General features: G+C 43.3%; 1 protein-coding gene across 1 annotated transcript in view; it reads right to left on the bottom strand.

Annotated features, from left to right (window-relative positions):
• The window catches only part of LOC113011578 (NACHT, LRR and PYD domains-containing protein 12-like), a gene marked incomplete at its 5' end in the record, with an annotated part of 68381 nt that overhangs the window by 30870 nt on the left and 11685 nt on the right, over positions 1-25826 (bottom strand). The window contains 5 exons of the mRNA XM_026151124.1: positions 3093-3266; positions 5010-5186; positions 7020-8811; positions 11661-11889; positions 12245-12323. Of these exons, the coding sequence (XP_026006909.1) occupies positions 3093-3266; positions 5010-5186; positions 7020-8811; positions 11661-11889; positions 12245-12323 (2451 nt within the window). The remainder of the gene's footprint in view (positions 1-3092; positions 3267-5009; positions 5187-7019; positions 8812-11660; positions 11890-12244; positions 12324-25826) is intronic.

Raw genomic sequence — 25826 nt, 5'->3', positions numbered from 1 at the left:
CATGGAGTGTTCTCGAATGGGAGCTGGTTGAGCCAGAGGACGACTAGAGAAGGACAGAGCGAGGACGCCATGTATTGCGACCTCTGGTGTGCCAGAGGTCGAGAGAGGGAATGTGGAGTAGGGAAATTATTTTACTGCTATTGTTAAATAATTGTCATCATTACCATTGCATTAATAATATAATCTGTAGTTTATATTGCATTCAGAGGTTGAACAGTGTGTGTGTCTTTCAGAAAGACTAAGTGGCAGGAAACAGGCTTGCAGAGAAATTGCAGAAGTGAAAGCAGGAAGTTATTTTGAGCAGCAGGCTAAGACGAGGCTTTAACAATGTAACAGATAGCTTTAAGAAGGCCTTAAGATGTTATGCATACAGTTATTATGTTAACTTTGTATTTTAGGTGCAGTTATAACTATTTTATACACAATGCATATCTGTGCTTATTAAAGAGTTGGAGCTCGGTCAATTAATTTGGGGGTTGGAAGCTTTGTTCGGCGCGATGTCCGGACAATCTATTGTGCAAGTGACTTGGAGCTATAGAAGGTTAAAACTGCGTACATGCTTACAAAACACTTATATATCAGGTCATTTTATATTAAGGTTTTAGTAGAGGTTCTTGGTTAAAACATTTATTTAGTAGAAGACATACATATAGTCTCAGTGAGCCTCTGGTCTGGTGAAAGGTCAGAAGTGCAACAGGTGAATTGAGAAAGAGCATTTGAGGACGAGATACAGACAGTTAGTAGGTGAAGAGGTGACACAGAGAGCATGTGAGGTCGTGACACACACACATGAGTTAGATTTATTTAGAGGAGAGAGAGATTAGTCATGTCTCGGTAAAAGAGGAACCGTCCTTGTCTTCTCGGCAAGAAAGAGGAACTGAAAGGTTGACCAGAGGAATCGGCCATGAAAATAGAAGATGATGTTCTGTGTTAAAAGTCATTGTGGTGTTGATCTGATCTATGTATAAAATGTATCTGTGACGCATGAAGGGGCGTCATTAATCAAACCCTGATGCTATAAAAATCTGTGTATGCTTTGATTAAGTCGAAGATCAATTGCTGTCTGACGGAGCTGTTCTTCCCACACGTGTGTATTCATTAAAAATCATTGTTTGACCAAGACCTCCTGGACCATGATGGTTTGTAGTCTCCTTCCTCAATTTTTGAACCTTAACAACTGAAAGAACATCACACACTCATTTGCTTCCAGCACTTTCACACAAACATCTACTGTCATTATTGTCACCAAACTCTGTGGATCCTTTATTGCAAATTCAAATGGGATCAAATGGTCAGACAAAAGAGGGCTATGAGGAAATATGATGAAATGTTGTGTATTAGCAGCAAGTTATTGAATCATTTTCCTCAGAAACCAAACAAAATGATTGAGAAACATGTTTTTACAAACTCAGTGTTGGACTTGGATCAGCAGGATAAGCTGATGTTTAAAGGCATTTGAGTCTCGCTGTATGAGAGTCCAGTTATTACTCAATATTTATGGATGATGTTCTTTCAGTGTTGCACTTTGTAGACCAGGGGTGCCCAATCCCGGTCCTCGACAGCTACGGTCATGCAGCTTTTAGATGCATCCCTACTCCAACACAGCTGAATCCAATGGTTTGATCTCTTCAGCATGCCATCATGTTTGGCAAAGGCCTGATAAGAAGCCATTCATTTGATTCAGGTGTGTGGGAACAAGGATGCATCTAAAAGCTGCAGGACGGTAGCTCTCGAGGAAGGGGATTGGGCACCCCTGTTGTAGACGCTCCCTGAGCCTCACAGCCAGCTGCACATGGACCAGTTGACATTACCCAGCATTAGAGGCGGGTGCAAAAAAATGGATTTTCCTATTTAAATGGTTTTAATTTGAATAAAGCGATGTTGATTCATTCAATCCTGAATCGATTTTTAATATAAATGTATTTTGCCAGAATCTCAGGTTAAAGCTCCCAAAAGTATTTCAACAACAAGCAAACAGATAAAACAGTAAATGAGAGCAGCTAAACACACAAAGATGGAAAAACAGAGCGTGGATCGTTCACTCGACGGCACGTACACGGACGCGCCGTCGGGGCTGAAAGTGGACAGCTCACAGATCCTGAAGCTGCAGGTTTCATCTGTCTCCAACCAAAACTGAGTGAACCAGCAGCAGAAGAAGATCCAAACTACGCTTTACGTTTGATGAACATCGTCATGAATTCTCTCTGACTTTGACGTTTACTTCCTGCACAGCTCTCTCTCTCTCAGTGTACTTCAAGAACAGTTTACCTTCAAAAATCTGTTTCCTGCATTATTCACTGCTTATTACGCACCAGTCTGCTGTTGTGTTCACTGCTGTTGGCCTCCGAAAACAAAGCCTCATTTCTGCTGTTCAATACTGAAGAAATTTAAACCTTTTAAAATGATGACAGATTACAAACTCTCAGCTGTGTCTGTAATCAAACCTCTGTAACTTTGCTTCCCTTCAGCAGCATCAGCTCATGTTCACATGTTGATTCATGGTTTGCTTCAGTTTTTGATGGACTGCAGAATATTTTGAAGGTTATCTGCTATAAAGAGCCAGAACAGGAAAATCTGCTTCATGTGTTTCTGTTTGATCCTCAGTGACTTTGACACAAAGGCCTCTGCTGTGATGATCACACCTCTGATCAAGTCTCACAGTGTCAGCTTTGTTTTTATACATATGGATATGTGCTGATAAATGATCAGAATTATAATATTTCCCACTGTCTGCTGTGTGCCGTGACCTTTGACCTGCTAAAGACAGTCAGCTGTGGATTATTCATTGTTGTGTCTGATACTTAGAACTGTGAGGAAGAACACTACACCGTTAATCAGGGTCCCCTCTCTCTGAATCAGGAAAGGTGGGCAGGCCGCGTGTGGGCCGCGGGCCATACGTTGAGTCTCACTGTTTGAAATGTGAACTTTGTTCTGCTGCAGTCAATGGACTAAACCAGAGAAGAAGAAAACAGACTTTACCATGAAGATCCTCAGTGTGGATCAGTATAATATCAGCCTGATGTCTGCAGTTTAGTGTCAGCACAACTTTCACATCATATTCATCTCAGCACAACTAAAACATGCTGACTGACCTCAGAGTTTCAAGTCCACATCCTGGACTCTCCAGGAAACCACACAGATGCTTCACTCCTGAATCCTGCAGCTCGTTCCAGCTCAGGTCCAGCTCTCTCAGATGGGAGGGGTTGGACTTCAGTGCTGCTGCCAGATAATCACAGCTGATCTCTGACAAATCACAGCTCCTCAATCTGTATAAAGAATGAAAGATGTACGTTTATTAGACAAAGTGTGAGCTTGAAATCATTCAGTGTTTCATCATCTGTTCAGAGCTGAAGAAGGTTCAGAATGTAGAAGTTTAGAAAATGGAAACTCCAAACAGCTGAAGCCAACAGGAAGCAGCTTCAAACAAACACAACAAGAGAAAAAACTCTGAATGTTTCACATTAAAGTCGTACATTTATCATAAAAACAGGACAAAGACTTGAAAAAGTCGTGTTTTTCCTTCAAGGAACCACATGGCTTCACTTTTAAAGGTGAAGTGTGAAAGAAATGGACATATTTGAAGTCCAACACCTTTTTCCAGTCACATTATTAAAGCAGACAAACTACAAGCTCATTTTCATTCCAACAAGTCATCTTCTGACCTGGACTAACAACACTGGTCTCTATGTGCAGCTGGCTGTGAGACCAGTGCTCAGGGAGCGTCTACAAAGTGCAACACTGAAAGAACATCACACACTCATTTGCTTCCATCATCCAACCTGAAGAGGAAACAGAGACGGCTCCCCTTCAAAGTAAAAGCTGCTCCTTTTGGACACAGTATCAAAGCAAGTCTACAGTATAACATAGAAAAGACAGAACAAAGTTTTGGTTGTTTTTAAATTGTGCAGAAATGAAACTACACTAAGCTCAATTATGTGACAGACATTTCATCCCATGTCAGTTTGGCCTCATCCTGGGCCGGATTATCCAGCACACACTCTGACCACAGGCCCAGGGGCCACGCACAGCTGGGCTCCATCCAAGAGACAGGAAACAAACCAACACAATAATAAAAGCACCATGTGATCTTCTTACATCTTCAAGACAAACATAGTAAAAACATGAGCATATTTGTTTCCTGATAAAATGATGTGACAGGTAGAACAGAGTAAAGTGGTGGTGTTACAGCCTTTCTCCCCTCTGCTGCCGAGGCTGTTAGTCTCTCCCAAACTCAGCTACAGGACTTCCAAATGAATGAAAGCAGCAGAAGTGGCTTTACAAATGAAAGAGGAAGAGGAGAAGAAGAGGAGAGGGAGGCCACCCTGACCATCACTCCAGCTGAAAACATCACACTTCCATTAAAGTTGGTGAGAAAATGTTGAGCAGGATGAGCTGCTGGCTAATCTGGAGGCTGTAGCAGCAGCTCACAGTCACAGTGGATTTCCACTCATGAAAAAGCTCTGGCTGCTTCATTTCTCATCTCATATCAGAGACTTTAAAGCTTCACTGAAGCTGTACTGTGATGCTTCCATATCCCAGTGAGGCCTCCATAATGATTTCAGCTGTTCTGTACACACACTGTGTGCCCTGTATGGCTCAAAGTCTCTGCAGCCTGTTTTTATCTGCTATCATCAGATCTTCATCATCCTCATTCACATCCCTCACACACTCTACAGCCTCATCAGCACTGACTTCATCTTCACTGACTGATGGAGCACAACATGAACCTGTGGAGGCTGAAACACTGTCCTGTCAAACATCTCCCCGTCACCACTCCACTTCTGTCAGCCTTTAAATGAACCCTGCTCAAGTCTGTCACTTCTGTTTGGAGCCAAAAGGAAAAACTGTTGTTCAGTCGTTTGGAAAGACAACATTTCTGAAAGCACTCAAACTTCTTCACATTTGTCTTCAGACACATCCTGAACATTTAGGAACTAAAGAAAGTTTCAAACATCAATCAAAGACCTGAAATATAGAAAAACAACAACAGCCGCAGTCAGTGAACTCACCTGAGAGTCTCCAGTCGACAGTTTGGACTCTCCAGTCCAGCACACAGAAGCTTCACTGATGAATCCTGCAGCTTGTAGTTGTTACTCAGGTCCAGCTCTGTCAGATGGGAGGGGTTGGACTTCAGTGCTGCTGCCAGATAATCACAGCTGATCTCTGACAAACCACAGCGCCTCAATCTGTATAAAGAGTGAAAGATGTAAGTTTATTAGACAAAGTCAGAGCTTGAAATCATTCAGTGTTTCATCATCTGTTCAGAGCTGAAGAAGGTTCAGAATGTAGAAGTTTAGAAAATGGAAACTCCAAACAGCTGAAGCCAACAGGAAGCAGCTTCAAACAAACACAACAAGAGAAAAAACTCTGAATGTTTCACATTAAAGTCGTACATTTATCATAAAAACAGGACAAAGACTTGAAAAAGTCGTGTTTTTCCTTCCAGGAACCACAAGGCTTCACTTTTAAAGGTGAAGTGTGAAAGAAATGGACATATTTGAAGTCCAACACCTTTTTCCAGTCACATTATTAAAGCAGACAAACTACAAGCTCATTTTCATTCCAACAAGTCATCTTCTGACCTGGACTAACAACACTGGTCTCTATGTGCAGCTGGCTGTGAGACCAGTGCTCAGGGAGCGTCTACAAAGTGCAACACTGAAAGAACATCACACACTCATTTGCTTCCATCATCCAACCTGAAGAGGAAACAGAGACAGCTCCCCTTCAAAGTAAAAGCTGCTCCTTTTGGACACAGTATCAAAGCAAGTCTACAGTATAACATGGAAAAGACAGAACAAAGTTTTGGTTGTTTTTAAATTGTGCAGAAATGAAACTACACTAAGCTCAATTATGTGACAGACATTTCATCCCATGTCAGTTTGGCCTCATCCTGGGCCGGATTATCCAGCACACACTCTGACCACAGGCCCAGGGGCCACGCACAGCTGGGCTCCATCCAAGAGACAGGAAACAAACCAACACAATAATAAAAAGCACCATGTGATCTTCTTACATCTTCAAGACAAACATAGTAAAAACATGTGTCCTGTCAAACATCTCCCCGTCACCACTCCACTTCTGTCAGCCTTTAAATGAACCCTGCTCAAGTCTGTCACTTCTGTTTGGAGCCAAAAGAGGTTAAAGATTATGCCACTACATTCTTGTCTAGAAAATATTAAAAGTGTATTTGGTGACACAAAAAAGGGTAAAGTTTAAGTATAGTTTGGGTCCACACATGTCCAAACCCTGGTGTGTAGGCCTACTTAGTATTGAGAAAAGCCCACTAAAAGAACGCCCACCAGACCAAAGCAATGGTTTTGACTTGATCAGCATTAACCCCGCCCCCTGACTTTGATGGGTGAAGCTGACAAATAAAATGTATTTATGAACACCGATGCAGGGCCAGGAGTAGCAACGTGAATTAAATAAATACATCATTAAATAATTCATTAAATGTGTCAGTAAAATAATTAAAATAGAAAACAAACCAATAATTGATTAAATATGTAATTAACTAATTTGAATTGTACATAAATAAATAATGAATTATTTTAAATGAAATTAACTGATAATTCATTATCATTATATTTTTTCTAATTTATTATGTACATTTTTTAATTAATTAAAGAAATTAATAATTCATTAGTGATGTATTTATTTAATAAACCATAAAATTATTGCTACTTTACTCAAAATAATTTTAAGACATCAATATTAAAGGTTAAATTATCATAATGAATAAATGCAACTATAACTCATGACGTAAGAATTTGGATTTTTAAGCTAAAGCGAAGGTGCTGACTCACTTGGCATGTTACTCTCAAATCCTCCCTAATAACAATAACATAATTACACTTTAGCCACAAGAGGGCAGCAGCATTAATACAAGTCACATGTATATAAAGGTACAGTGATTATATTACAGTGATTTTGACAAAAACAAAACAGAAGTTGATGGCAGTGTGTTTTTCCATAACATACCAACCAAATTAAATAATAAAAACTTTATAACTTACAGAACTTTTTTAGCGGCTTTGACCACTGGCAGCAGCCTCAGAAGAGCCTCCTCTGAAGAAAAGTATTTCTTCAGGTCAAACACATCCAGATCTTTTTCTGATGACAGTAAGATGAAGACCAGAGCTGACCACTGAGCAGGAGACAGTTTATCTGTGGAGAGACGTCCTGATCTCAGAGACTGTTGAATCTCCTCCACTAGAGAACGATCATTCAGTTCATTCAGACAGTGAAACAGATTGATGCTTTTCTCTGCAGACAGATTCTCACTGAGCTTCTTCTTTATGTACTGAACTGCTTCTTGATTGGTCTGTGAGCTACTTCCTGTCTGTGTCATCAGGCCTTTCAAACGAGTTTGATTAGTCTTCAGACCCAAGAGAAAACGAAGAAACAAGTCCAGGTGTCCATTGGGGCTCTGTAAGGCCTTGTCCACAGCACACTGGTAGAAGTATTTCTCTGAAGATTTTCTTGTTTGAAACACCTTCCAAGTTGTTTGTTCTTCTTCCAGCAGATTGAGTCCAGAGTTGATGAAGGTCAGGTGGACATGAAGAGCAGCCAGAAACTCCTGAACACTGAGATGAACAAAGCAGAACACCTTGTTCTGGTACAGTTGTTTCTCCTCTTTAAAGATCTGTGTGAACACTCCTGAGTACACTGAGGCTGCTCTGATATCGATGCCACACTCTGTCAGGTCTGGTTCATAGAAGATCAGGTTTCCTTTCTGCAGCTGATCAAAAGCCAGTTTTCCCAGAGACTCAATCATCTTCCTGCTCTCTGGACTCCAGTGTGGATCTGTCTCAGCTCCTCCATCATATTTGATCCTCTTCACTTTGGCCTGAACCACCAGGAAGTGTATGTACATCTCAGTCAGGGTGTTGGGCAGCTCTCCTCCCTCTCTGGTTTCCAGCACATCCTCCAGAACTGTAGCAGTGATCCAGCAGAAGACTGGGATGTGACACATGATGTGGAGGCTTCGAGCTTTCTTGATGTGGGAGATGATCCTGCTGGCCTGCTCCTCATCTCTGAATCTCTTCCTGAAGTACTCCTCCTTCTGTGGGTCAGTGAACCCTCTGACCTCTGTCACCATGTCGACACACTGAGGAGGGATCTGATTGGCTGCTGCAGGTCGTGTTGTTATCCAAAGGCGAGCAGAAGGAAGCAGGTTCCCTCTGATGAGGTTTGTCAGCAGCTCATCCAATGAGGTGGACTTTCTAGGGTCAGTTAGGATTGTAGTTTTGTTGAAGTCCAAATTAAGTCGACACTCATCCAGACCATCAAGTATGAACACAACCTGGAAGTCTTCAAGCCTGCAGATTCCTGATTCGTTAGTTTGATTAAAGAAGTGATGAACAAGTTCCACCAAGCTGAACTTTTCCTCTTTCAGCACATTCAGCTCTCTGAAAGTGAATGGAAATATGAACTGGATGTCCTGGTTGGCTTTGTCTTCAGCCCAGTCCAGGCTGTATTTCTGTGTTAAGACTGTTTTCCCAATGCCAGCCACTCCCTTTGTCAGCACTGTTCTGATTGGTTCATCTCTTCCAGGTGAGGCTTTAAAGATGTCCTCTTGTCTGATTGTTGTTTCTGGTCTGTCTGGTTTCCTGGATGCTGTTTCAATCTGTCTGACCTCATGTTCCTCATTGACCTCTGCAGTCCCTCCCTCTGTGATGTAGAGCTCTGTGTAGATCTGATTCAGGAGGGTTGGGCTTCCTGCTTTAGCGATGCCCTCAAACACACACTGGAACTTCTTCTTCAGTTGGGCTTTAAGTTCTCGTTTACAGAGTGGAGCAAATATTTCTGAAGGTAAGAAATTCAGAAAAAACTATTATACAATAAATATTGTAGCCTTTCAGTACCCTGAAAGGATGAATGTCTATTGGTCCATTTCTTAAGCTATTAGGAAAGATCAATGTGTCTGTGTAGGTTCTCAGTCATCCAGGTCATCGTAGTAAAAGGAGCTTGCAAAGAAAAGCGTCTGGACTTCTTTAAGTTACTTGAAGACGTTTCACCACTCATCCGAGAAGCTTCTTCAGTTCTAAGGTCAAATGGTGGAGAGTCCCAGATATAAACCTAGTGGGAGTGACCCCCCACAGAGGGACAAAAGGACCCCCTGATGATCCTCTAATCGCCTGAGCCAAGGTGTGAAACTGGGTGTGGGCCCCAATCAGCCAGAGTTTAAGGTGGGTTCATTTTGAAACCAGGCCCCACCTTATCATGCGAATTCCTGAGATCAGATGGCCCAGGATGTGAGTGGGCGTTAAGGCGTCTGGGAAGGGATCTCAAAACTGGATTATAGATGGCAGAGAGTTGGTGTCGTAAACCCCCGCCTCTGTTCAAAGATGGTCGCTCACAGTGGACATAGATGGCTTCTTTCACTCCTCTTTTCAAACCATCTGTCCTCTCTGTCCAAAATGTGAACATTGGCATCCTCGAAAGAGTGTCCTTTATCCTTAAGATGCAGATGGACTGCTGAGTCTTGTCCTGTGGAGGTGGCTCTTCTATGTTGTGCCATGCGCTTGTGAAGTGGCTGTTTGGTCTCTCCAATGTAGAGGTCTGGGCATTCCTCGCTGCACTGTACAGCATACACCACATTGTTAAGTCTGTGTTTTGGCGTTTTGTCTTTCGGGTGAACCAGTTTTTGTCTGAGTGTGTTGCTGGGTCTGAAATGCACCGGGATGTCATGCTTGGAGAAAACTCTCCTGAGTTTTTCTGATACACCGGCTACATAGGGGATGACAATGTTGTTGCGTCTGTCCTTCTTATCCTCCCTCGCCGGTGTCTGGTCTTCTTTTCTGTGCCTCTTTGATGACTTTAAGAACGCCCATTTAGATGCCATAGATGCCATACCCTGCATCTACGGACTTCCTAAAATCCACAAGGAAGCTGTCCCACTCAGACCCATAGTCAGCAGCATAAACCCAGCCACTTATAACATTGCTAAACACCTTGCTACCATCCTTGCTCCTCTCGTGGGGAACACCCCACACCACATCAAGAACTCCACCGACTAGGTCCAGAAACTTACCCTGGATCCAGATGAAACCATGGTGTCCTTTGATGTAGTCTCTCTCTTCACTTGCATACCCACCACGGAGGCCGTGGAGACTGTCAGAAAACGACTACAAGAAGACAGCTCCTTGGAGGACAGGACCAACTTCATACCCGATCAGATTTGCACCCTGTTAGACCTCTGCCTCACCACTACATATTTACTACATATTTCAAATACAACGAAGGCTTTTACAGACAAAAACATGGCTGTGCCATGGGCTCCCCAGTGTCACCTATTGTAGCCAACCTTTACATGGAGGAAGTGGAAAGAAAGGCTCTTGGCTCTTTCAAAGGAAGAGTACCCAGCCACTGGTACAGATATGTGGACGACACCTGGGTCAAAATCAAGACACAAGAAATGGAATCCTTCACTGCGCACATTAACGCTGTGGATAAAAACATCAAGTTCACCAGGGAAGACACAAAGGACGACTGTTTGCCTTTCCTGGACTGCGCTGTGCACATTGAAGACAACGGCAACCTCAACATCGAAGTCTACCGGAAGCCCACACATACGGACCAGTACCTCCTCTTTGACTCCCATCACCCTCTGGAACACAAACTTGGAGTAATTAGGACCCTACACCACCGGGCAGAACATGTTCCCTCTAAGCCTGAAGGAAAAAAGAAGGAACACACGCATGTAAAGGAAGCACTCAAAACGTGTGGCTATCCTAAATGGGCGTTCTTAAAGTCAGCAAAGAGGCACAGAAAAGAAGACCAGACACCGGCGAGGGAGGATAAGAAGGACAGACGCAACAACATTGTCATCCCCTATGTAGCCGGTGTATCAGAAAAACTCAGGAGAGTTTTCTCCAAGCATGACATCCCGGTGCATTTCAGACCCAGCAACACGCTCAGACAAAAACTGGTTCACCCGAAAGACAAAACGCCAAAACACAGACTTAACAATGTGGTGTATGCTGTACAGTGCAGCGAGGAATGCCCAGACCTCTACATTGGAGAGACCAAACAGCCACTTCACAAGCGCATGGCACAACATAGAAGAGCCACCTCCACAGGACAAGACTCAACAATCCATCTGCATCTTAAGGATAAAGGACACTCTTTCGAGGATGCCAATGTTCACATTTTGGACAGAGAGGACAGATGGTTTGAAAGAGGAGTGAAATAAGCCATCTATGTCCACTGTGAGTGACCATCTTTGAACAGAGGCGGGGGTTTACGACACCAACTCTCTGCCATCTATAATCCAGTTTTGAGATCCCTTCCCAGACGCCTTAACGCCCACTCACATCCTGGGCCATCTGATCTCAGGAATTCGCATGATAAGGTGGGGTCTGGTTTCACAATGAACCCACCTTAAACTCTGGCTGATTGGGGCCCACACCCAGTTTCACACCTTGGCTCAGGCGATTAGAGGATCATCAGGGGGTCCTTTTGTCCCTCTGTGGGGGGTCACTCCCACTAGGTTTATATCTGGGACTCTCCACCATTTGACCTTAGAACTGAAGAAGCTTCTCGGATGAGTGGTGAAACGTCTTCAAGTAACTTAAAGAAGTCCAGACGCTTTTCTTTGCAAGCTCCTTTGACCAGGAAAGATTAATATTCAGTCTTTAGATAGATTCTCTTACTGCTCTGCAGATGGTCAGCCATCTCATGCTGCTTCAGTCTCCTCAAGAAGTGGAGTGTGATCTTCAGAAATGCTTCTCTGCAGCTCTTTCTTTCATCTTCATCCTCACCTTCAAACATCTCCTCATCCTCCATCTGGCTCTTTAAAGTTTCTGGGTGATCTGGACTCAGAAGCTTCTGGATCTTCTTCAGCTCGTTCTTCACAAACATGGCGATGTTGTCCTCCAGCCGCTGGAAAAGAAGACTATATGAATTACCCAGTGGTAAATGGACTGGTTCTTATATAGCTCTCTTTGATACTCTGTGCACACAAAGCATTTTATACAACATGCCTCATTCAACCAAGCACATTGTTCTATGCTTAAATACTTTCTTTCACACTCTGATGGATGCATCAGAGGGCAGCTTGGGTTTAGTACGTTACCCAGTACATTTGCCAGCCAGGGTTTGATTCACAAACCTTCTGACTAGTAGCTGACCTGCTCACCTCCTGAGCTACAGACACCCCAATCTGACAATCCTCTGGTCCACAAAGTGCAGCATAGAGGTGACTGAAAAGAACAAATGTAAACGTAGTACTACAAACCATAACCACAGAGTCCAGGTGTGTTTGATGTTGCTGTGCAGACTGACCAGTGGAAACCTCTGCTCTCTGCTGGTCCACTCTGTGGAGGAGTAATGAATAATTAGCTCATGTTATGTCTATCCACACACAGACACAAGCTAAAGGTCCATGAAGTGACGTTTGGATGGGTTCAGTCAATCAGATGACTGTCATGGTGAAGCTTTGCTAGTCCTGGTGATCCCACTGAGAATTAACAACTCAGTTTCCAGATGTCTGTAGTTTTCTGCTCAGTTTCTTTAGTCCCAACAGCTCTTACCATCTCCTGCATAAAGCTTTCCCTCCATGCTCAGATGCCCTGGAACAAGGTGCTCTCTTTATATTAGTGACTGGTTTAACCCTTTAAGACCTATCATAGAACCAAGTCCACCAGAGCTTATATTATATTTTTACCTGCTGTGGAGCCATTTTTGGGAGCATTTCAAGTTGCTATACATCAATACAACCATTATAGCCCAGATTTTAATAATATGTATTCATTAAGTGCATAGTAATTACATAAATTGCAAAAAAGTGCAATAAACTACAAAAAAATTGAAAATCGTTTTTGCTTTTTTAACATATATTTGTAGTTAGAGAAATTTAAGAGGCTTATCCCTCAAAACTGTAAATACAAAAAAGTTACACAAAATAGTTTCCCACCACAGGAAATTTATTTTGATTGTCTTCATAATTTTATTTTTAAAATACACCAATTTTTATACACTGCAGGAAAAATGAAAATAAATATTATACTGCAAATTTGCAAAAAAGCAGCATATGCATCAAAATAAACTATTTCCAGCAGTGCAATATGAGTCCTAAGCATCCCAGAAACGACACAGAAAGTCATAAAATCAAAGATAACTTAAAAAGACGAGTATAGGCCCTGAGGCCCTGATAGTAAAAAAGACTACATTTCGTAATGGCGGAAATGCAAAAGTTCGCCCTGACGTCTATTCCAAGTAGGAAGTGTTATGAACAGCTGATCGGATCGGCAAAGCGTGTTTCTGGAATATTATGTTTTTGTTCCTGCAAGTGCTTTTTATGCAGTTTTTGCAAAGCTTTATGTGAAAGGAAACCATGACCTAGGACAAGCTGATGTCATAAGATGTAAGTACAACTCCTCCGGTTTCATATGCAAAAAACATTTTTGCGCTAGCTTACGTGGTTGCAGTGCTACTGGGATTTAAAAATAGTTACACAAAACAGAGCGTGTCTGCTCCGATCGGCTGTAAAGGGTTAAAGTGACAACTTGCAGTGCTCGCCAAACTTTGTGTCAGCAAAAGTAGTTCTAATGTTTCTTACATTTTTAAATTTTTTTACATTTTTACACACACAAGTCAATGAACGCAAAAACTTAAACTTTTCAGATATTTTGTTTTACAATGTTACAAAACTCAGTTCACAACTACACAGTCTGATTTACAAGTACAAAATATTTATGACCACAGTTTGAGCCCATGTATGTGTAACCGGTTTCTGCTTCATCCCGCTGCAACAGTTCGGCCCAAACAGACTCCTCGACTCTGCGTTGTGTTGTGTTTTTAAAAAGACAAGGAGTCTCTTATCGATCGTTGCCACTTTATTTCCTGAATGGAAACAACGGTGTATTATCAGTGCACAGGCTTGCCACACACCACTCCGCACAGCACACTATGGCAGAACATCTCATTAGCATTCCGCTTTAGCATACAGTTTTACACAATGATAAACAAATGAAAAGTACATAAAACTGATGTTAGACATGTGTCCGCTCAGCACTTATTACACTCAGTGCTCGTCAGCTAATCAAACATGTTTTATGTGTCTGTACTACTTAGCTATACCGTGTGCGGAACAATACAACTCACCTCTCGTATGGCTACGGCAGACTGGCAACGATTACTGCAGCCAGCCTCACCTAACCAGCCACACCGAGAGGGGGGGGGGGGGGGGGGGGGGGCGCTGTTTCCCCATTACACTGATATTTGTGGCAAGTGGAATAATACCACATAAACACTGTTACATATGTCCCGAGTCTGTGGACTCAGTAGTTTTGTTTTGATTGTTCTTGTCTTTTGTTACAATTTCATTCTGATTAAGATTTTCTAGTTCTGAGGTTTTGGTTTCTGTGTTCCTTCTGTACTGTGTTAGTATTGTGTCTCTGTGTTCACTTCCTGTTTTATTTTGACAGTGCCATGTCCTATGTTAGTGTGTCTAGTTTTTCTTCCCCTTGTCTTGTTATGTCCAATGAATCCTGCTGTGTCTCCCTTTTCTCATTCCCTGATTGCTCTTTTGTGCATATGAGCCCTTTGTTTTCTCCTGCTTGTTGCTGGTTCGTCTGTGTTATCTCCCCGTTTAGGGATGGGTACCGGTATCCGGTGCCATGATGGCACCGGATACCGGTACATAAACGGTAGTAACCAGACCGAAAAGCAGCGCACATTTCGGTGCTTTATTTCGGTGCTGTCTTTTCCTGAGCTGTGATACACTTTAGATTCTAGCCAATCATTTTACGTTTCCGAGGATAGTAGGCGGGTCCAGGTACGTACGTTCTTTTAGAGCAGAGCTACAGATTAAAAATGCCCAAGGCGAAGCGGTCAAAAGTCTGGCTGTACTTCACAGCAAAATATGCAAACTCAGCAGCAACAAGTGCTCTAAGCTGATACTGTGATACTGTCAAAGGAGGTAACACCTCAAATCCAATGAAACACCTGGCGACGCATAGCGTTTTTTTTTTAAAAGCCGAGAAATGCGCCGTATTTGATAGCTTGCTGCGAGACCTCACACCGTGCACATCTACTGCGGGTGGGTTGCCTGTTATTGGACCCGGAGCAACATCCCCCAAAAACCCGAAGAATAGAGTCCTGGCCCCTAGCCCTGCCAATGTAGCAGAAATGATGATGGATGATGACGGCAGCAGCAGCCGTTCTTCTCTACGTGAGTAGCTTAATGTTGTTCGTGTGTAATTTATGTTGAGTAGGATAACCACGTTATTACAATAATGCATGTAAGGTGAACTAGCAAACATCATCATAGCTACATGTAGGGTTGCCAACTCCCTGAGAACTAAATAAGGGACACCTCGTGTCCAGGGCCGGGCAACCCAGTTGTCTTCACCCTTCCCAGTGTGGTAGCTCTTTTTTTTGTGTGTGAAATTATGTTTTAACCATTTGACTTGAATTTGTTAAGCAGATGCATATTCTTTGTGATATGACCATATGAGAAACAAATGATCATTTAGCCATTTATTTTTAGCTCAAAATGACAACATTAACACAGTAAAAAGGTCTCTTTCTTAAACAGAAGCCTGTCATGCTTAACTTTTGAGAATAAAAGTAAATCTTTCTTTAAAAGAACTCTGTCCTGCTTAACTTAAAATTATATAAATTAATAGAAAGCAATAGAACGAAAAATATTCTTGTAACAGTGCACATTTAGTGCATTTAGTACAATTGGCTTCAGTTGAGGTATTATTTCAGCTTTTCTAATGCTAATCAGCTGCTCCTGTTTGTAAACCTGCTTGTTCCCATGATTACGCATCATAACTCATCATCATTATTCATCTATGTGTTGTTTCCCTGTTGGCCATGCTTCTTGTTGTGGTCATCTGTTGTCTTCCGGTATTTTCTCTGTAAGCGACCTTTCCTCGACCAATGAGATAAGCGGTAATCTGACTTGTCATACTCGAATTGTCATAAGTGTGCTGTCAGCTCATTGGTCACAAAGCAGGAGAGGGGCTGGGAATTATGTTTTCAAACAAAGTGTTAATTCCATTAAAAGTTATATACTACTTTGGATTCTCACTGTATTACGGGACTGTATTGCGTCCCTTATTAGCTCAATACGGGACGTGTACTTTTGTTTCGAAATACGGGACGATTCCGTTTTTTAAGGGATGGTTGGCAACCCTAGCTACATGCGGCTGTCTTCTTGTTTGATGGCAGACGCTCCCTTTACCCTGGCCAAAAAGGCTAAAATGACCAAAGAAAAAGTGGGAAACAAGTGAAATGAGAGGTTTTTGGACAAAGTTTGTGTTCTCCATTCTTTAAGCACCGGTTTGAGCACCGTTTAAGCACCGGCACCGTTTCAAAAGTACCGGGTTGGCACCGGTATCGGATAAAACCTAAACGATACCCATTGTGGGAGCCAAGTTAAGATAGTTCATATGTTTTAGTATTTATATTTCGCTGTTGTTAAGCTTGTTTGTGTAATTAATAATTTTAGGAAATAGATGCATGTTTATGGTGGAACTAGGTTACGTAGTACCATGAATACATGTGCCTTAAAGACTCGTGTTTATAGTAAAATCCGGGCATCACGGATGTATGCAAATTAGTGCATGCAGTGCAGGAGGGGAGAGAGAGAGAAAAGGAGTTAACATGGCATAAGCGATACGGGGGCAGCAGGGTAGAACAGAGCCACATGGTTTTCCTACCGTAGTAGGTTATTTTGTTGAGGATAAGTTAAACCTGACCACTCCTGTAAGATGCAAAAACCGTGGAATAAATTCTTTGTTACATCTTTTCACATCGGAGTCCCGTGGAGTTATTTTTCCTCTTCAAACTGACGTATGCGAGTGAAGCACGGGAAAACTGGTCTCACGGCTTACACATTTTGTAGGAAAACCAGCTCGTTGTGGATTAATTGACGCTACTGAAGAAGGAAAAAACCCAAGCTGCTGCAGAGACAACAAACGTGAGTAAGTGGAGCTAATTCACGAGGAAAAAAGTGCTGAGTCATGGTGGATGCTGAGCTGTGTGGTAGCCAACCTGCATGATTTTGGATGATAAAATAAGGATTTTGTTGTTGCTATTCGGGAAATTAATAGCATGAACAAAGAAGAAGAAGACACAGTAGCAGAAATGGAAGCTAGGGCAGTGAAAATCACACCTAAAGCTATGGAGGAAAGGCTGCAACGTGTTATCAATTTACGGACGGCCAAGCTAGCCAAATTAACAGGCACAGTGAAACAAGTGCGCCAGCTGATGGAAAATGAATGTGATACCAGCCCTAACACAAGTAACACAGTTAATGAAGGATTTTAATGAGCGGTTTGGAGAGTTTTGTGGTTTGAACACAAATGTTAAAGAGGTGCTCCAGCAAACGCCGGAGGACGATTTAACTAAAGACCAGGAAAAACGGTTTGAACCTAAGGCTGATTCCCTTAAGGCTTTTGCTGAGACAGCTTCGGCTTGGATTGACGAGATGGCCATGTGCGCTGTGGAGGCTGAAAAATGCAATGAAGATGTGGATCCATCTGACAGCATATCTAATGCATCTGTCTCAAAACGCAGTGATAAAGCATTTTCAGAACGCGGCTCCTGCGCTTCGTCATCGGTGTCGTCCACACGCATGAAGGCAGAGGTGGAGCGAGCTACCTTATTGATTAAGGCATCGTCTTTAAGACAGAAACGCTTGCTGGAGGAAAAGGAGGCTAAGCTCCAAGCTGAAAAGGAGGAGCTAGAAATACAAACAGCTCTTGCAGCAAATGAGGCAAAGATCAAGATCTTATCGGAATATGAAAGTCGTGCATCCAAGGCATCCAGTTGCTTTCCCACTCGGGATGTAATGAACTCCTACGTGGCATCGCATAAGGTTGGAGATTTATTTACTTCACAGCAGTCAAATAGCCCATCCCCCAAGCGCAGAAGAAGAACATTCTCCAAAACGCACAGCAAACACACACTGTTACCTCCCAGCCATCGCAGACACCAAGTGCTCTACAGGATGTGGTCGAAGCGCTAACTAAGCAACAGAAGTTAGCTACGTTGCCCCCGCAGAACATTTCTGTGTTTAAAGGGGACCCATTAGAGTATCGGCTGTTCATGTGAGCTTTTGAACATGGTGTGGAGGACAGAACAGAGAGCGACAAGGATCGATTGTACTACATGGAACAATACACAAGTGGGCAACCACGAGAATTGATACGGAGTTGTCTTCATATGGAACCTACACATGGATATCAAACGGCTAAGAGAATGTTGGAAGAGCACTTTGGAAATGCCTACAAGATATCAGTGGCATACATTCACAAGGCTCTTAACTGGCCAACCATCAAGTCAGATGATGGAGAGGCTCTGCATGCCTCTATCTTACTGGATGTCATAATGCAATGATGGATGTGGAGTACATGGAGGAGTTGGATAACATGGCCAACATGCGTGCTATCGTTTCCAAGCTTCCGTACAAGCTGAGAGAAAGATGGAGAACATATGCTTGTGGGGTCTTAGACAAGGCAAAACGCAGAGTCACGTTTGCAGATCTGGCGGAGTTTGTCAATAAGCAGGCCAAAGAAGTTTTGCATCCATTGTTCAGTGATATAAAGGACAGCACCTTAGAGGTCCAAGTTAGAGGGCAAGTGGATGAGAGGTTGCAAAGGAGAAGTGGAAACAGAAAAGGATTCACTACAGCTGCAGCTATCACCACTACACAGGATGTACCCTCTAAAGAAAGGAACAAGATCAGCGGGAGGCGGGTGTGTGCATTTTCCAAACCCTGTCTTTTCTGTCGTGGTGAAGAGCACACCATAGAACAGTGCAAGAGGATGAAGAAGTCACTTCATAAGGAAAAGATTGACTTCATGCGAACTAAAGGACTATGCTTCAGCTGTCTTAAGCAGGGACACATGAGTGGTTCGTGCCAAGAAAAGGCAAGTTGTCAGGTTTGTGCACAACCGCACCCCACAGTGTTACACATGAAGACTATGCCCAGTGCTACAAGCAAAAGGGTAGCTTCTGAAGTGGAATCATTAGAAAGAGAAGACCAAACAGAGTCAATCATGAATGGATTTGTTGAAATGGAAGCACCTGCTCACGCTACAGAGAAAACAGAGCACATTTTGGCAATAGTTCCAGTACAAGTGAAACATAAAAGAGGACAAAAGGTGACACACACTTATGCTTTTCTGGACCCTGGCAGTACTGCCTGCTTTTGTACTGAAGAGTTAATGCATGAGCTTAACTTGTCTGGCAGGAAGACAAACATTTTGCTGAAAACAATGGGAGAGGAAAAGGTCGTCAGTAGCCACATTGTGTCTGGGTTGGAAATAAGCAGCTTAGACAGCAATGACTTCTTTGAGTTGCCAGAAATGTACAGTCACAGTGACATTCCTGCTTCTGCCGACAATGCTCCTTCTCAAGACTACATGAACAGGTGGACCTACCTTCAGCAGGTGTCTATACCTAGGATTGAAGCAAAGATTGGACTGCTAATCGAGGCTTATGTGCCTAAAGCTGTTGAACCTTGGCAAGCTATAGCCAGCGAGAATGGCGGTCCATATGCTGTGAAGACAAGGCTCGGTTGGACCATCAGCGAACCCCTCCAAGGAAGCAGTTCACAAAGGGCACCATGCGGACTGATTCAGGTTGCAGCAAACCGAATATCAGTTTGCAAACTGGATGAACTCTGGGACCAGCAGTTTAAAAGTGACTTCCCTGAGCATGAAAGAAACAAGAAACAAGAAATGTCAAGAGAGGATTTGCAGTTTCTGGAGATAGCGACAGAGTCAGCTACTATTGTGGACGGACATAACAGCATCGCTCTGCCATTGCGGAACAAGCGCATTAAGATGCCCAACAACCGCAAAGTGGCTGAGCAACGTGCCTTACACCTAAAGCGGAAGTTGGAGAGGAATACTTCATTCCACGCAGAATACTCGGCTTTCATGAGTAACATCATAACCAACGGTTACGCAGTGAAAGTGCCAGAACAGGACCTTGATCGTGACGATGGAAAGGTTTGGTACCTACCGCACCACGGAGTTTACCATCCCAAGAAACACAAGCTTCGAGTGGTCTTTGACTGTGGAGCATCGAACAAAGGCACCACCTTAAATGATCAGCTGTTACAAGGACCAAATCTTACCAGTACCCTTCTTGGGGTAATTATCCAGTTCAGACAAGAAGAAGTGGTCATCATGGCAGATGTGGAAGCAATGTTCCACCAAGTAAAGGTGCCTGATGAGTAGGGCTGGGCCATATTATACCGTTCACGGTAATACCGGTATAATGTTAGGCAACGATAGGAAAATGAAATATCGCGATAGAATGGGAGTAAAACGTGCATGCGCAGTGCCTTTGTTTTCATACGCACATGGTCGATTGTTGAGTGAAACAGATGAACCAGAATTGGTTTGTAAAAATGGTGCAACTTCAGTGATGTGGAACTGGTTTGGTGTTTGTCCGTCAGATACACGACAAAGCACATTTTTTGCAGAACATGCAAGCGGCCGTCGTTATTGTCGTATTTGTCGGACTAAGATGCTCTTAAATCTGGGAGTAATCTGGGTCCTAAACTCCATACACTTCAGGTCAAACAACACTGCAGCATCACTGAGAGTTAAAAACTGTCTAAATTCTTTCATCTTTAATAAAACGATCAGCATTGCTGCTTAACCAGGTGTAACTATAAAGTTTAACTTCCAGGCATCCATGAAAACAAAAGTTATTACATTTAACGGAGTTAGAAGTTAGCAGGAAGCTAGCGGAAGTTAGCTCGCTAGTTTCGCTAGTTACCTAAGCATGATATAGCATGTTCTGACTGAGAGATTTCTGAAAAAATTCAAACGTACAGCTCTGCTATCACGTCAAACATAAATGAAGACAGGAAACTAAACAGCAGTGACGTTTGTAGGGTTACTGAAGTTGGGCTAGCTGGTATATAATGATGTGCTACGTGATCGCTAGCGACACAGCTATGTTAGCATAACATAAACAGTGAAGCTGGAGGACGAACACTAGCACTTTTCCACTTATAAAAATTAACGTGAAGGTTCCTCATGGTTAGAGACAAATGAAATCGCATGGCAGAATGCTGTAAACGGACCAAACTTCAGTCAGGAGAACAACTGAGATAATCCATCCACAATACGAGGTTAGTCATTAATATACTGCAACAACATGGGAATAGAGCAGCTGCCAGAGAATTCAACATTAATGAATCAATGGTACAGAAGTGGAGAAAGCAAGAAGAATGAGTTTAATAAAGTTTGTTTTATCTGACTGCTTTGTTTCGCTTAATGTGCTTTATAATCCTGTGCACCTTATGGTCCAAAAAATACGTACTGCACACTGCAGTTTAATGTTGCAAAGCACCTCTTTTTAACTTCAGTGGATATTATACATGGTTATGCTCAGGATATGTCAGCCCATTTCTACTGGAAATGCCTTTTGGTTAAACTTTCAGCAAGGAATTTGCATTTGCACTGTTCCATTTTTATAAAGCTTTAATGTACATAAAAACCAGCTTCTTGTTTAAGTGAAAATAAATGGAAGGTTGTCTTTTTGCGCTAGTAATGTTGTGGAGTTGTATTTTGTCTCACATCAATTATATCGTCAGTTATATCGTTATCGCAAATTTTCAAATATATATCGTGATAAATATTTTTGGCCATATCGCCCTGCTCTACTGATGAGGATTCTGACCTTCTTCGGTTCCTGTGGTGGACATCTGGTGACATTACTCAGAAAATGGTAAATGGCCTGTATTTATATAGCGCTTTACTAGTCCCTGAGGACCCCAAAGCGCTTTACATATCGTGTCATCCACCCATTCACACACACATTGGTGATGGCAAGCTACATTGTAGCCACAGCCACCCTGGGGCGCACTGACAGAGGCGAGGCTGCCGGACACTGGCGCCATCGGGCCCCCTGACCACCACCAGCAGGCAACGGGTGAAGTGTCTTGCCCAAGGACACAACGACCGAGATTGTCCAAGCCGGGACTCGAACCGGCAACCTTCCGATTACAAGGCGAACTCCCAACTCTTGAGCCACGATCACCACGATGGTGGAGTACAAGATGGTGGTTCACATTTTTGGTGCAACTTCGTCACCAAGCTGCGCCAGCTTTGCTCTGCGTAAATGTGCTGAAGACAACCGAGATCCAGCCAACAGCCAAGCGGTTGACACAGTCGTGCACAACTTCTATGTGGACGACTGTTTGAAGGCTGTGAGCTCAGAAGACGAAGCCATACAGTTATACCACACTCTTAGAGCTGTATGTCAGAGGGGTGGATTCAGGCTCACAAAATGGATAAGCAGTAGCAGAGCAGTTCTGTCTGCTATTCCAGAAGAAGAAAGGGCATCGGAGGCTAAAGATCTCAATCTGGATCAGGACACACTTCCCATTGAGAGAGCGCTGGGAGTCCAATGGTGTATTCAATCTGACAGCTTCAGGTTCAAGATTGTAATGCCAGACAAGGCACCCACTCGGAGGAACCTCCTGTCCACTGTGAGTTCTGTCTACGACCCACTGGGTATCTTGTCACCAGCCACACTTCAAGCAAAGAAGATTCTGCAAGAGCTTTGCAGGAGAAAGATTGGCTGGGATGTCATCATACCTGCAGACCTAGCTCACAAGTGGCTCAAGTGGGAGACCCAGCTCCGCCAGCTAGGGAACATAAGCGTTCCAAGATGTTTTAAACCTGTGGGCTTTGGAGAGTCAGTATACAATCAGCTGCAACACTTTGCTGATGCCAGTGAAGAGGGCTACGGTACAGTAAGGTACTTGCTACAGAGGAACAGCCGTAACGAAGTCCACTGCGCATTCATGTTGGAAAAGGCAAGAGTGGCCCCACTTAAGCCCATTACAGTTCCCCGCATGGAACTTACCGCAGCAACCATGGCAGCACGCATAGACAGGGTTCTGACATCTGAATTGCAGCTTCCGCTCCAACCATCTGTATTTTGGTCAGATAGTACCACGGTACTCAAGTATATCAGCAATCAAACAAGTAGATTCCGTACCTTAGTTGCTAACTGTGTGGATGCCATCTTGAAATGCTCCAGTCCAGAGCAATGGAGGTATATCAACACCTCACTGAATCCTGCTGACTTTGCATCAAGGGGGCTCCGAGTAGAGAATCAGAATCAGAATCAGTTTATTGCCAAATGTTGAGCAGGTTTACAAAATTAGGAAATTGCTGCGGTGCTTCAGTGCAAACATAGTGTCATAATATCACTTATGAAAAAATAAAAGTAGGAATAAGAATTAAAAGTGCTATGTAGAAAGATATGTGCATGAGATATACATGAGATATATACATGAGAATAAGAATTAAAAGTGCTGCATAGAAAGATATATACAGCGGGGGAAATAAGTATTTGACACATCAGCATTTTTACCAGTAAGGGGATTTCCAAGTGGACTATTGACACAACATTTCCACCAGATGTTGCCATCAAGCCAAATATTGAAGTCATACAATCAAATCAGAACATATAAGTATACAAGTTAAACCATAATAAATAAAGTGAAATGACACAGGGAATAAGTATTGAATACATGAAGATAACAAGGGGCAAAATGACATAGAAAGCCAGGAGATCACCTGAAATCTGTCAGTATTGATAGAGAAATCCTGTCCCCTATCAGTACTATTTGATATCAGCTGCTTTAGTCCTAATTGATGGCCTATAAAGGCTCCTCATTACCCAGAAGGCACACAGGAAAGACTTCATGATGGGTAAAAGCAAAGAACTCTCTCAAGATCTTCGTAATCTTATCGTTGAAAAGCATTTTGATGGGAATGGTTATAGGTGCATTTCCAGAATGCTGAATGTTCCTGTGAGCACTGTGGGGGCCATTATCCGGAAATGGAAAGTGCATCAGTTCACCATAAACCTGCCACGATCAGGTGCTCCACGCAAGATCCCTGTCCGAGGAGTCCAAAGAATAATCAGGAGAGTTCTCCAAGAGCCAAGAACCACTCGGACAGAACTTCAGGAAGACCTTGCATCAGCAGGTACTGTTGTTTCAAAGAAAACTATAAGCAATGCACTGAACCGCCATGGCATCCATGCACGCTCACCACGCAAGACTCCATTGCTGAACAAAAAGCATGTCAAGGCTCGGTTAAAATTTGCGCAACAGCATTTGGAGAAGCCTGTGGATTATTGGACGACTATAGTATGGTCAGATGAAAGCAAAATTGAACTTTTTGGCAGTCATTCTACACACCATGTTTGGAGAAGAAATGGCACTGCTCACCACCCCAAGAACACCATACCAACAGTCAAGTTTGGGGGTGGAAGCATCATGGTTTGGGGCTGCTTTTCAGCAAGGGGTACTGGCAGACTTCATATTATTGAAGGAAGGATGAATGGAGAGATGTACAGGGGCATTCTGGATAAAAATCTGCTGCCATCTACCAGGAAGCTAAAAATGAAAAGAGGGTGGACATTTCAGCAAGACAATGATCCCAAACACAAGGCCAAGGAAACAATAAAGTGGTTTCAAAGAAAGAAAATCAAGTTGCTTGAATGGCCCAGTCAATCACCTGACCTAAATCCCATAGAAAATCTATGGAGAGAACTGAAGATTAAAGTTCATAAAAGAGGCCCAAGGAACCTTCAAGATTTAAAGACCGTTTGTGTGGAAGAATGGGCCAGAATCACTCCTGAGCAATGCAGACGACTGGTCTATCCATACAAGAGGCGTCTAGAAGCTGTAATCACCAACAAAGGCTTTTCTACAAAGTATTGAATAAAGTGTGTTCAATACTTATTCCCTGTGTCATTTCACTTTATTTATTATGGTTTAACTTGTATACTTATATGTTCTGATTTGATTGTATGACTTCAATATTTGGCTTGATGGCAACATCTGGTGGAAATGTTGTGTCAATAGTCCACTTGGAAATCCCCTTACTGGTAAAAATGCTGATGTGTCAAATACTTATTTTCCCCGCTGTACATGAGTGCAGGTGGTGATCAGTGCCAAACATGTAATGATGCAGTGACACAGCGTAGGGTCATGTGATTGTGGCGGGGACAGTCATATGGTTATTGTTCATGTGTCCAACAGCAGAGGGGAAGAAACTGTTCTTATGGCGAGAGGTTCTGGTGCGAATGGACCGGAGCCTCCTGCCTGAGGGGAGCAGGTCAAACAGACTGTGTCCAGGGTGAGAAGGGTCAGCTGAGATCCGAACTGCACGCCGCAATGTCCTGGAGGTGTACAGGTCCTGCAGAGATGGGAGTCTGCAGCCAATCACCTTCTCAGCAGAGCGCACAACACGCTGCAGTCTCTGTTTGTCCCTGATAGTGGCTCCAGCGTACCACACGGTGATGGAGGAGGTGAGGATGGACTCGATGATTGCAGTGTAGAACTGCATCATCGTCCGTGTTGGCAGGTTGAATTTCTTCAGCTGCCTCAGGAAGTACATCCTCTGCTGGGCTTTCTTGATGACGGAGGTGATGGTGGGCTCCCACTTCAGGTCCTGGGTGATGGTGGTACCCAGGAAGCGGAATGAGTCCACAGAGGTGATGGGGGTGTCAGTCAGGATGATGGGGGGGAGTGGGGCTGTGTGCTTCCTGAAGTCCGCAATAATCTCCACTGTCTTCTGGGCATTCAGCACCAGGTTGTTGTGGCTGCACCAGGACACCAGACGTTCAACCTCCCTCCTGTAGGCAGACTCATCCCCGTCCGAGATGAGCCCAATAACGGTGGTGTCATCTGCAAACTTGATTAGCTTGACAGACTGGTGGGTGGAGGTGCAGCAGTTGGTGTATAGGGAGAAGAGCAGAGGAGAAATAACACAGCCCTGAGGGGAGCCGGTGCTGATGGTCCGGGAGTCCGAGAC

Source organism: Astatotilapia calliptera, chromosome 19 (assembly GCF_900246225.1).
Source record: "Astatotilapia calliptera chromosome 19, fAstCal1.2, whole genome shotgun sequence".
Classification (NCBI taxonomy): domain Eukaryota; kingdom Metazoa; phylum Chordata; class Actinopteri; order Cichliformes; family Cichlidae; genus Astatotilapia; species Astatotilapia calliptera.
This window is presented reverse-complemented; position numbering and strand designations above follow the sequence as displayed.